The 13,701-nt window shown below is 39.6% G+C and overlaps 1 protein-coding gene across 1 annotated transcript in view; it reads right to left on the reverse strand.

The window, feature by feature from the left end:
- Positions 1-1,627: 1,627 nt before the first annotated feature.
- CALCRL (calcitonin receptor like receptor) overlaps positions 1,628-13,701 on the reverse strand; it is a 65,040-nt gene continuing 52,966 nt past the window's right edge. The window contains exons 12-14 of the mRNA XM_039728660.1: positions 12,117-12,335; positions 11,707-11,748; positions 1,628-5,461 (exon numbers count right to left, since the gene is read on the reverse strand). Coding sequence (XP_039584594.1) covers positions 5,240-5,461; positions 11,707-11,748; positions 12,117-12,335 — 483 coding nt within the window. The 3' untranslated portion in view covers positions 1,628-5,239. The remainder of the gene's footprint in view (positions 5,462-11,706; positions 11,749-12,116; positions 12,336-13,701) is intronic.

The following is a 13,701-nucleotide window of genomic DNA, read 5'->3' on the forward strand; positions in this document are numbered from 1 at the left end:
CAAAGGAATTAGCAATAATAATATGATCTTTTATCTTTGTAAGAGTTTTTATTTAGAGTGTTGAATCTTGTTGAGGGGAAGAAAACTTTGAAATAGTCATTAGAAATACTGGCTGAAAATATATTTATAATTTAGGGGGCAGTGATTAAAACTGAGTTTAATTTAAAAAGAATCTTGCATGTCATTTACCTCATATGAAGCTTGAACTCCATGTGGATGAACTAGAATTGTTCATTTAGGGAGTATGGTTTAAAAGATGTTAAAGAGCTGTAGGGTGATTGGATAGATAATTGTGATTATAAACAGGGGTCTGTCACTGCTGCACTTGCAGTCAGACTCACTTTGGAATGGATTTCATCTAGTTCAAAATGAATTTTGTATTTTCTTGGCACACAGATGTTCAGAGTCAGATCATTATCAAAAGCTACAACTTTGGTTTAGAACTTTGACTTCAATTGTGACTGCTATGACAGGAAAGAGCAAGATACACTGTTGGAGTAATTGGAATATTTTCAAAGGCAGTAATCTTTGTATCCTGCACAGAGTGGAACAGGATTCTGTGCCAATATTGATGGGATATTGATAAGTTTGTATCAGTATCTTGTGCTATAAGATGATTTCCACTTTTTAAATTATATAGAAAGTGTAAGGATCACAGTTTAGTCTCAGGGGGTTAGGATGCTGGGTTTCATTTTGCTATTTAATTGCTTTTTGGGCATCTGTACTGCATCGGCAAATGCTACTGTAGCTATCATTTGTGCTCCTTTTCTACTGCTGGGTGTGAGTTACAATAAAGTGTTGTAAGGAGCAACTTTTGGATTTGAGGGATTGTATTTACTTCTTCTCTACAGTTACTTGTATAACAGTAGAGAGTAATTGTTAAATGGACCAGTTTTAATTGTGTACATACACAGAATCAGTAAGTGGGAGTATTGGTAGAGAACTGAAGGACCAGACATACCTCAGAGTCTGTAACAATTTCCACTGTCTGACATTTGGTCCTAGGAACTGGAGTTCAAAAAAACCTACCTGGAATTACAGGCTGCTGATTAGAAGTCATGAAGAGAGGCAGGAGATTTTTTGGATGCATTTCATTTTTTGGGTGGATATTGGCACACTTTAAATAGGAGTAACAGGCAGACAGCAGTATTAACACCCAATATTTAAGATCCCCTGGTGTGGTTAAATATTTCTTGGCTTTTTTTCATTTGAGCTTGGGTTTGCTTATCTACCTCCACCTCAACTGATGGGATGAAGAAGATAGATACACTCAATTTAGTCTCTGCTGTTAGTTCCTGCTGAAACAGACATTTTTGGCTTAATGTAAGTAAGTACTAATAACTTTTTATTAAAAGGTGGATTTGGAAGACAAGAAATAGGAATATGAAACTTTCAGGTAAATAATTTTATGTCCAGTCATCTCATATTATCTGTACAAACTTCCTCCAGAAATTCAGCACTCCAGTATTAAATATAAGTATTGAAAAACACTTAAAACCAGAATAATTGTTAGTAAGTCTATGTAATTACTTTCTCCTTGGGTTAATATTTAACTTGCACAGAGTTAAAACATCTGTGAAAGCCAATTTAGATCAGCTTTGTTATATTACAGCACAAGAGAGATGAATAAATTGAGTAATATTTTATTGATCAGAAACAATACTTTTCTCAGCAATTAAAATGCATGACTCGTATGAACAGGGTGAAAATGAAACAACCAAAAAAATAACTTCACATTTTTTCCATTTTCTTCTTAGTGTAAGCAATAAATACAGTGCCATAGCTTCTATTAATCTTATTTACATAGTACAATAAATGAATGTTGCCTGGTTGCCTGCCCAAATGTTTCTTGACATCAAAAGGAGTACATGTTGCAGCATTTCTACAGAAAAATACTCTTGCAGATCACCACCATGAAAAACTGAATAACATAAATGCCAACATTAAACATCCAACTGAGGGACCCTGCAATGCAGCCATTTATTAATTGTAGACAGTAGCATTAAAAATAAACATGTTCTCTCATTGAATCATAACATGCTGGTGTTACAGATAGCAAATATAAGACAACTATTGCTGTAGCCCCTGTAGATTGATACAATAAATCCTCACTAAATTAAAAAAAAGGAAACAGCAAATAATAACAGGTACTAAACAAATAATAATCTGCATGTTCAAAGGTATCTCACAGTCCCACCAAAAGAGAGTTTACTTCCATCCCAGAGAATATGGACTACAACATTCTGTAAAGCAGAAGAGAGCCATGAGAAATCAGCATAAAAATTCGATTTTAACTCATGGTGACAGAAAAACATTTTAAGAAGCAGACCTTTCTCTTAGCTATGCAGAAACTGAAAAAAACTTGAGGTAGGAAGACAAAATAGGAATTGGTATTTTCCAATGCAAATAAGAAAACAGATTATCTAACCTCAGGAGGAGAGGGGAAATACAGCTCTGCTATACCATGTGACCCTTCACAGCCAGAAAGATTTTCTCACACATCCAGCTGGCTGTGGTTTTTTTTCTTCAAAGGGAAGATGGGAGCAGGGGAAGGTGTGCCTAGAAGGAAGCTGTGATTGTCCACCAAGAAGTAGGGTAATTTCTGTCTAAAAACAGTTTTCCCTCCTAAATTAGAATTACACATTTCTCTAACAGAAATATATAGTAAATGACAAAATCTGTAGTCTGTTAAATTTGAACTGCCTCTCTGAGAATGAAGCTTAGTTAAAGTCTAATACTCTAGCACACTCTAAACCAACATCTATGTGTTAATTACAGCAACAATCCACCAGGTACCATGAAATAACTGTCTAATACCATGCCATAAATGGTTTACAGCATGTTTAAATGGACAGACACCTGTCTGGGCTTTGAGGCTCAGTGGTACCTGAAGATTGTGCAAAGGGAACTCAAGACAGATTTATACCAGCTGATGCTCTGGTCCCACAAATGTAAAGCTGCTGCACTGGAGCAGGGGTTCTCTGCACCACTGATATCTTCAGAACATTGCCTGTCTGTTAAGGAACACTACAAAGGAACACTACAAAGACCAGCAAGCAGAGTTGTAAATAACCTCTAGTCATGTTGTAGCAGACATTGTTACTGTCACTCTTAAATTTTAAGTCTGTGACATCTGATTGCCACATCTCACACTGGTCTACACAATCCAACAGACTCTTCAAATCATCCCCATCAACTGACCAGAGAGCCCTGCAGAAAAGGAGAAATCTTCATTTGTGCATCCTAGCTGAAACTCTACGTTGTGAAACGATATCATTAATAAAACACTTCCTATGTTTAATCTCCAGACATAAGAACTGTAAAAAAAAAAAAAACAAACTAAAGAAAGGTGCAAGTGGCAGGACCTTGCCATATCCTCCTAATGTTTTCTTTGTAAGTTCAAAGCATGAAACCCCTTATGCAGTCACAAAGTAATAAACACTGAAAATTACCTAGACACTGTTGAAGCATAGAGAAAAGCTACTGAAAAAAAATGTTTAAATGTCAAAGTCAAGGTAGTTTGTATACAATATTTTGTATGCAAAATTATTTCAAGCTGGTCTCAGAAAGAACCGTCTTCCAATTTTTTGACTGGACTACGTGCATCAGAAATATGTTCATTGGCAAAACAGTCTGTCACAGCTCCAGCATCTACTTTTTCTTCTGCCTAATTTGGATTTTTCCCCACTTCAAGTAGACTTATCTGCAAATGAAATGTATAAATTTTTTTCTTACGTTTTTAATTTTCAGTGAACTTGCCTTGTTTCATGCCCTCATTCTTGAACATTTTTGTCATTTCACTTAACAAAACTATTTCTTTAAAGCGTAAAGATTTAAGAAAAATATAAGTTTCTAAAAAGGCACATTTTCTCAAGACCTTCCTGACAACCTCCTGGTTTTCAGTGAGACCTTTATGCACCAGCAGAACCAAAGAAACAACACATGAAGGACTGTTCTTAGCTAATTAACTGAGACAGAGATTCAGAATCAACCAATCCAAAATAATATTGCAATTCTCAACCCATCAACTTTTGAACCTTTATAATACAAAACTTATACTGGATTTTCCAAATAATGAGAATTACTAACATTGCTTTGCTTGGTTAGTCTGGGTCTCTTATACTGGCTTTAAAGGTAGTATATCATGTGTGCTGTGTTCAGTCTTGCACGCTCACCTCAGACAACAAAAACAACCACAAAATTAACCAAAACTTTCCCCCAGGAATGAAGGAATAAGTTACTAATCATATGGCCAGGGAAATACATAAAAGTAAAATCAGAACAATGCCACAAGGAATTCTGTACATGATCTTCTCCAGCTGAGTAAATTCCTTAATGACACAGTGAAGTTCCACCAGCTGCAGCTATTACGAGTGTCTGGAGGGACTTACAGTGACTCAGGTTACTCCTTTGCTCTCTGGCAGTGAGGTCTCATCAGTCTTGTCTTGGTTAAATCCAGAAGAAACTTCCATACAGTTCCGGAGAAGGAGACACTTCTGAATATCCTGAAATAGCTTCAATAAAATTGCTTAAATCTTGGTGCAAGACAGTATATTGCAGTACAGAAGTACATGAAGGCTCATACTGGAAGTGGTGTCTCTGTGCTTGGTGTAAAACAGTGGGAAGAAAACAAACTGGCCAAACCAAAGCAAAACATCAATCTTTTTAACTAAAACAGCAGTATCTAGCTATCTTTGAATTTCTTACCTCAGATTACCTGTCAGGCTTTTTTGACACCCAAATGAATGCTGGACCAAAAAAAGAACCTGGAAAACTTCTTGTTATTATTGCACCTACTTAAACCATTTTGCTTTGCTCTATTTTAGGTTGAATTAAGACAACAGAGTATGGTATTTACACTCTAAGATTCTATAGGCAAACGAAGTGGTTTCAACACAGCACAGTCTTATACAAACTTCCAAGAAAATAAGAAATCCTTCATTGATTCCCTTTGTACAAAAATTTGCCAACTTTGTCTACACAGTAGAAACTGAAGAGGCAAAGTTTGTATCCTTATAGAAATGCACATACATATATAGATATATATGCACAGATGTCCATACTGTATAGATACACAAACATAAGCATATATGCACGTGTGTATTTATACACACACACACATATATGAGAAACACGGTTTAGATTGCCTCATCCAGGAGAACGACATATCCCAAGCTAGCTGAGATCTTCTGGCCATGAAGTCACTGGATCAGCTGTGGATTGGGGGCAGGGACACCTCTCAGCCGTAGAGCTTCTCAGTCTTGAGTGCCAGGCTGTCCATGTCGTGGTAGCCCTTGCCGTTGAGGTGCTCCCCGGCGCAGTCGTGCCCGTAGCCGTAGCCCTGCACGTCACTGATGGTGGACACGGTGTAGGAGGCCGTGCGCACGGCGTCCGAGTGGCTGAAGCTGTGCTCAAACTGGATCTTGTACTGGTTCCAGTGCCTCCTCAGCACAGCCTGCACCTGTGCCCCCAGACAAAGCAAAATGAACGTAAACCACGGCTCAGGGGCTTTGTTATTTGTCTCTTTGTTTCAGCAAACAGGGCAGCAAGGCTCAGAAATCCTGGGCAAGGATGTAGCCATGATATTTTATGACAAATCCTCTGTTAGGATTTTTCTCATCCTGAGGAGCTGAGAGCCTCAGGAAAGAAATGTAAACAATAACTGTGTGCTGCTGTGGAACGCAACAGGTGCATCTTCCATTGGTCCATGTGGATTGTTTTCAATTGATGGCCAATCGCGGCCATCTGTGCCGGGGCTGTGAGCAGTCACAGGATTTTGTTATGCATTCTATTATTCTATTATTGTCCTTTGTAGCCTTCTAATAATCTTCTCTCTCTGTTCATTTAGTATACTTTTAATGTAGTATTTTAATATATAACATAATAAAGCCTTCTGAGGAAAATGGAGTCAAGCTGCGTGTCCTCACACATGGGAGGATTACCACAAGACAAGGATACCTACCTACCTGCCATTTAGCACCTGAGGCATTCTGAATTGATCACCACTTAGGTAAGCATCATTTTTCAGCAAATTTGGTGTGAAGTAATGGCATTTTACAATTGTAGTGTACTAGCTGCTCAGACAAAGCACAGGTTACAGGAGGAACAGCAGCCACACAATTGTCTGCTTCCTGCCCTGTGAACTGCAGTCCAGTGTAGGACAGATCAGAAACAGAGGTGAAAAAGATAATTTCTGTTCATCCTTATTTTCAAAAGGCCATATCTCAGCATCTGTAAATTCATTTACTCTCAAAAAACCATAACTTACATTTGCTATGATTTTGGCACAAGTCAGTCTTTCCCAACTTCTGGCCATACGTTAAGCAAAAGACTAGAAGGACAAATTCCTCATCTCCACATTTCTAGCAGAGTTAAAAATAAAGCTGATAAAATAGCTGAAGGCCCTATTGGTTTATATGTCTCCACTGAAAGGATGTGATGTTTGTCATGGCCTCCTCCCCTCCAGTATGGTTAAACACCTGGGCAGAGTGGAGCGATGAAGTGTCACATTCATGAAATTCACACAGAATTAGTCTTTCAGGCCAGATGCCAAGTGGGGAATGCTAACAATGGTAATAGCTCCTGTTGCTTTTTCAAACATATTTCTACTTAAAAAAACCCTGCCTACAGGTCATGAATATTTAATTTCCTTTTCAGCCAAACTTGGTACAGAAAGCAGTTCTAACTGCTAACCAGTGAACAGTGACTGCCCCAGTTAATTGTTTATATTGTGGGTAAATATTTTTAGGATTTTCCATATGTCTTCAGGGTTTATGTTTGCTTTCCATTTCCCTCACACAATGGCTCCTTTTGTCTAATTTTACTCTGGCTTTAATCATGAAAAATAAAAATAAATACAAGAAAAGGGATGTAGTTTTTAGACTTCCTGCAGTCTGGTATCAGAAACCTCTGTTTAAAGGAGAGCTTCATATTTCTCAAGTCCTTCACAAGGAAATGATAGAGTAAGGAAAGAAGTATCAGCCAATTAACATAACAAATTAGCATTTTAGGGCAAAGGAAGTGCTTTCCTACTGTTCATAAAAACTTTCTAATCTACTCCAAATATCAAAACACAAATCTTCAAACACTGAGAAATCAATTATCTTAATACTTTTGAGTTTCAGATCTTATTGCTTTTCGTATCAAAATTGTGCACTTCTTCAGAGCCTAAAGGCAGAGTTCTTGTTTCAGCATGGGAAGTTTTTGATTAATTAGTACATGCATTGCATAGAACCTTAGAATAGAGCCAATACAGAACCTTTAGTCTTTGCACAATTTGAATCCATCTCCTCTAATCTATCCTAAAGCCAAGACGAGGATCATATTCAAAATTCCAGCTTTTCCAAGAGGGAAGCTTGGAATTTAGTTTGGACTCAATCAATCTGTGTTCATCACTAAGCTATGTTCCATTTGTTCTCCTTTCACAGTCAGTTACTTCAATAAGCTCAGAGTTTGAACGTAGACACACATGCAAAAAATTACACGTTGAGCAATTTTCACTTTAGACAAGACAGGCTGGAGGTGGGGAAAATGCCAGCAACTGGAACTAAATGGCTTAACAAGGTCAAAGGAGTCTCTTGGCAAAGCTGGGAGATTAACTAGGCTTGCCAAATTACACACTCCACTCCTCTCCCACACTTCTGCCGGTTCCTTCAGTAACATATGTTCATCTTATTTTTGCTTGTTAATAGCGTTTGTTAACCAACCCTAAAGGACTCCATAGCTCCTGAGAGCCACCAGCATCCTTCAAGACAAGTGTCTTGGGGCTACTGCCAGGGGAAAGCAGTCCAGCTGCTCCTGCCAGGGACAGAGAGCTATAAAAAGGGTTTCCTGTACGGGCAAAGAGCATTTCCTCTCTGCCTGCCCCATGCCCATCACGCTCTCTCCGTGCATGTCTAACTGAGCCCCTATTCCTGGCATTCTTCCCAAAGCCTCTCCAGTACTGCTGAATCAGGACTGCACCCTGTCCTGCTGTAGGACTGCACCGTCTTATAGGGTCTTATATCCTTTCATCTGTTGTGAGTGTCTTTCAGTCTTCTCTAACCTTCCAATTATTTATAGAAAAATATGAGAAAAATCAATTACACTCTGTTTAACAATATGTGTTTCTGTTCACAAAGTGAGAATAGAACTTTTCCCACTTTGTCCACAGCTTTGAGCAGTGGTATGGAGCTGTAAATTCAGCTGAGGAGGGGTAGAACTTTGTAACTTTGTTACAAGAAAGGATGTTAAGGAAAGCATTGAATGAAAAATACTGTAATAATATAATTGTGTTTCTCAGTCATTAACAGAGATGCTGGAAGAATCTTTTTTTCTTTCTCAGCTTATAACTTCATAACGGCTGGATTTGATGAGTTTGCAGGAAGAACTCCTTCCAGTCAGCCCTATAACACTGCTAGCTTGATATCAGAAAAATTTTTTTGGATATCAGACAAATTAAACAGCTCAGTAGCCAACCAGGAGAAAAAAAACACCAAACCAAACCACAACACAGCCTCATCCATCTCATCTATTGTACAACAGATTGTATAACCTTGCAGACCTGAGACTGTGCTCTTCATGGCAACATTTCTGTGGAGCAGTGAAATGAAGGAAAAAAGCAGAAGAACCCCACAAGGCTTATTCAGATCATGTAGGTCATTATAGCACCTGCTATTAAAATTTCAACAGGAATCTTCCTACTGGTTTATCAGAGATCTGGGACAAGCTCCTCCTCTGACCACAGCCTGTGTGACCCCAAAAGCCACTCCAGGCCATCTGAAGCTGGCAAACCTGATGTGTTGAGAGCATCTTACTCTGTGGGCTGCTGGCCCACGAGCAGACTGACTGTGAGTGTCCTTGGGGAAGCCCTGCCACAGAGGAGCCAAGCTGAAGGGCTTGCACATCCACCCTGTCTGGAGGAGCTCTGTGAGCAGCAGCTGCAGTGCCTGTAAGAACTGGATCTGACAGGCCATCCCTGGCTGCTCTGCTCAGCAAACTGGAGATGTTCCTTGGCTACAGTCAGCAGCACAGACCAGCTATTTTTCTTACATTTCTTAATTAATCCTCACTGAAGTGCTATTCTAGCAGATGACTTTTGTTCATCTTTGGCCAGAAGTGTTTTGCTTGAACAGGATTTGGCTCCTGATATTTGGTGCAGAACACACTAAAATGTACAGCAACAGGCTAAGACTTAGAAATTAGTGCTTTTAGCATTTTTAATTGCTAATACCCCCAGCCTGCAGCCCCACTTGCTGGGTCTGGAACCTTTTAGAAGACAAAGGAAAGACATCTTGTCTGAGCTGACATTTTTCCCTACCTACGTGCTCCCCTTGCATTTCCTCACTGACACAGTAGTTTATAAAGCAGTAAGTCCTTTCTTGAGCAAGGTGTACTGAAAATAATTAAAATAAATACAACTAGTGATCACTAAACCCAAAAGTGGTTTAAAAGGATAAATTTCCACTCTCTAGAAAGCAAATACAGACATTATTTATGTCTGTATTTATTATACAGACAGTATATTTAACTAAGTCAAGGTCTATGGTCTAAAAATTGAACTCCTAAATTAACAGATGTTAAAATACCTATGTCCTCCTTTAAATATTATTCTACCAGTAGATATTCAAGCAGTGATTCACTTATTAGCGTTTGTACGAGTTGTGGAAGAGCTCATCTTTTACCACTGATGAGCCCATGGTGAATTTAGGGGATGACTCAGGTTTGGTTTTTCTTACACAGCAGAAGAGGATATGTTAAAAAAATATAAGTTTGTGACAATGAAATATTAACAGAACAGAACAGATCTCAAAATCAATAATAATTGAAAATTAAAAGCAGCCTTGGAAGAGGCTCGAGGATGAAGACAGAACTGAGCAGCAGACAGTATTGATCATAAAAACTGCAGAAATTTCAAGGTCTTCCACTCCTCCTCCTTAATTTTCCAGTGGAGCAGAACAAACTGATTTTTTCAAAATACCTGCTTTTAGCCATTCTGAACTATACTATGGCATTGGGAAGGCATCCAGAGCTTTCTGCTCTGTAGAAGGGAAAGAGCGTGTGAGATGTCAATGTAGGGTGAGGGCAAGTGATCAGATCCAATCCAGAACACTTAGTTATATTCTTGTTTTGAAATAAATGTGTGAGCAGGGACTTGAACCTGCATCTACTCCATGGTAAAATCAGATCAAGGCCCCTGCCCCAGACAAAACCTACCTTCATCTTTTCTCTAAATGTGTGAGCAGGGACTTGAACCTGCATCTGCTCTATGGTAACATCAGATCAAGGCCCCTGCCCCAGCCTATCTTCATCTTTTCTGACTCCTTGGCAAAAAAAATCAGTCAGACTCGTGCATTTGGATGGGGGGACACACAATAAAGACACACAAATAAACCTTCAAAGCCCATGGTAGTTTCAATGCAATTCTGTCAGCTTTGGACTTGGGAGGAGAAGGAAGGGCAATCTACACTAATCAATTCTAGCATTAGTGAAATGTTTACCTTTGAGTAAAAATTACTGCCCAATAACACTATAGAAACACACTGGCACAATTTTAGATAAAAAACCCTAAGGGTTCAGTCTTAGGAAAGCATCTGGTTACTCCCAAATTTCTGCTTACAGCCTACACTGTAACCACACTAAATGTAGAACAAATGAACAAACAGATATGTAGGAATAAGTATAGCATTGTAATTGTTCCTCTGCCAAAAGTGTTGGCAAATTACCAGTTCGTTTTTTGGTGGGGGTAGTTTTGTTCATTTGTTTTGGGGTTGCTGGGATTTATTTATTTTTTTTTTTGCAAGCAAGAGCAACATTAACAATTTCAGATATATTTTTTTAGCCTTCCTACTACTTTGATCTCTGACACTAAGCCTCTGGAAGCGTACTCTCTACAGCCTGGGGGCAAGAGTTTCCACATGAAAGTCACCCTGTGCACTCCAGGGACCTTGACCTAGCCAAGATAACAGCAAAGCTTGTTAGCTTCAACAGATCAATACCATCTATTGCTGGAACCTGGCACAATCCTCTAATGTGAGGGTAAGGTCTGACCTTGGAACTTGCTGATCATGGTCCTTTAAACATGCACTTGTGACCCACACAAATTCCTGCTACAAGCGCACCAAGCTGTTAAGGTCTGACTGTTGGAATGCTGCTTTTCGCTTGCGCTAAAAAAACACTTCTGCAAACCTCAGCCTAAAATTTTCCCAGTGAGCCTCATAAAACAATCCCAGACTCACAGAAGGGGTTTGGTTGGAAGAGATCTTAGTGACCATCTAATTCCAGCCCCCTGCTGTGGGGTACAGCCATACCCCAGCCAGCAACACCTGCTCCTGCTACAGAAGGACCAAGCAGTGGGTCTCCAGGATAACATCTTGCACAGCTTCCAACACAGACAAAAAAACAACTTCTGGGTGTTGAACTGCTTTTCAGTGTTATGATATTTATCTGGACTTTATACCAAAGTAACAACTCTCTTCCATTTCTAAATCAAGACAAAAGTGTATAGCTCAGCACCCAAGAATCAGTCCTAACACACTTAATGATGCCATCAATGATCCCACAGTCCTTTCCAAGCAATACTTTTGGCATCCTGATACTTTGTTTTCTTCTTTTAATTTAGACATAAAATTAAAAACAAAAATAAAAAATACCACCTCCTTCATTGCTGAAACAAATGCATATAAAAAAGAAAAATTATTATAGATATAGTAAAAGCTGTTACTCTACCTCGCCATTGAAGAAGCAGAAAATTGTAGCCACCAGTAGACCCTGAAAAATAAAAACAAAGATTCTGCTTTAATTCATATGCATATGGGCTATTTCAGGTGTGAGATAATTAAAGGTTTCTGATAAAATTCAGATATAGATAGCACAGAAAATGCAGGACAAATCTAAACATGATGAACTATTTCAAAAAATAGATCACTAAAAACATGGGGCCAGCTTTCTGCCACGATGCTTCCTTCCTCTGAAAACTGGAAGGCAAGTAAATGAAAATCCAGCATTGTGAGAAATCAAAGACTACTGGATGAAGATCTTTAAAAAATGCAGTAACACAGAGACTCTTTCTCTTTTATTTGATTGCCACGCCAAGTGCTCTGTGCTCAGGCGAGGCAGGGCTGCGTGCCGCTTCCCACCTGGTAGTGCATGAGGATGTGCATCACGTAGTCGTACACCTCCTCGGCGATCCGGCCCTCGGGTCGCCATGGGAACAGCACAAACTCGATGCCAAGGAGAGGGACAAGAATCAGGGTGGCTCTCACTGCCTTCATGTACAGGTTGGACTCAGCCTTGTGGGTGTCTTTCAGCTTGGTGATGAGAACACGAACGATGTTCAGCAGGAAGAAAAGGTTCACCTGTCGGAAAAGGAAACGACACTGGGAAAGAGGTCTGGAAAATAATCCCACACGCTGATTTGTGGGACTGGAAACCAGACAACACAAACTCACACTGCTTTCATAATCACCCTGTGATTATACAAGAGATATCAGATAAACATCTTTGAAAACACCGTAATACAAGAGATATCAGATAAACATCTTTGAAAACACCTTAAAGTAACAAAAATGTGGCTCTAACTTCCACTATCCACACCTATTCTTCAAACTCCCTAAGCAAAGTACCTGCCAGTGGTAACAACCCACACACCTTTCTCTCTGCTGCCAGTAACAGTGCATGGGTGAAGGATTGATTCTTTTCAAGCTGGTCAAGAGAGAAGATGATATTTTTCCCTCCTTGCATTTAAATATGGTTTTTCAAAAAACTACTTTTAATTTTCCAAATGTGAATTCGGTTCTTATAGAAAAAGAAGAAAACTTACAGAGAACGTAAAATCAGAATAATAATTTAAAAAATCACCGAAATGCTGGTACAAGGAACTGCATATTCCTCTAGACAAACAGTGGATATGGCATTCATACAGTAGCCAATAGTTGGATATTTTATTCTTTCAGCAGAGCTGCCAATGGGGCAAGCACCGAGATGATGCTTTATGTCATTCCCTTGCACTACTGAACTTGCTTATTCCCATAGTTACTAAGGCTTTTCCTGGTTAGAAATGGTCCATCTCTGTTCCTTCAGTTTGACCAGAAAAAAAATCCTAAACTGTCATTGTGAGCAAGCCCAAAACTGATACACTCACACAGATATGTGTATCAATACTCATACAGATATGTGTATGGATACACACACCCCCACCCAGGGATTTGGAACCAGAGTCACAGCAGCCCCAGGGATGATCCCAGCCCACGCCCTCACCTCCTGTGCAGCCTCTGGTGGAAGCTGCAGCCAGTCCCTGCCCTTGTCCCAGGCACAGACAGGACAGAGGTGCTCTGGGGAGCCTCTGTGGAAGGCACAGAGGCTCTGCTCCTATCTCTGCCTCCACAGGATTGTCTGGCCTTGCCAACAGCTAGAGACAAAAAACGGGTAGGGGAAGAAGCTGGCAGACAGACAGACAGACAACTCCCTTCTAACACTTCAGAATTCCTGGTGTAGGAGGAGGCTCTGTCTTTCTGTAGCTCGAGTGCAAGCAGGGGAGGCATTTCAGACCATGGCTGTCACGCTCCACAGCCCTGGCAGAATTCTTTCTGTCAGTTCAGGCTTTCAGAACAAATAGCTGTGCTATTATAGCAACATGGCTCTTTACAGATATGGGATGTTATTTATATTCTACTTACATGCTATTTAAATAACTCCTACAGGAAGCTGTTTTACATAGGAAAC

Source organism: Passer montanus, unplaced genomic scaffold (assembly GCF_014805655.1).
Source record: "Passer montanus isolate IOZ18808 unplaced genomic scaffold, ASM1480565v1 scaffold66, whole genome shotgun sequence".
Classification (NCBI taxonomy): domain Eukaryota; kingdom Metazoa; phylum Chordata; class Aves; order Passeriformes; family Passeridae; genus Passer; species Passer montanus.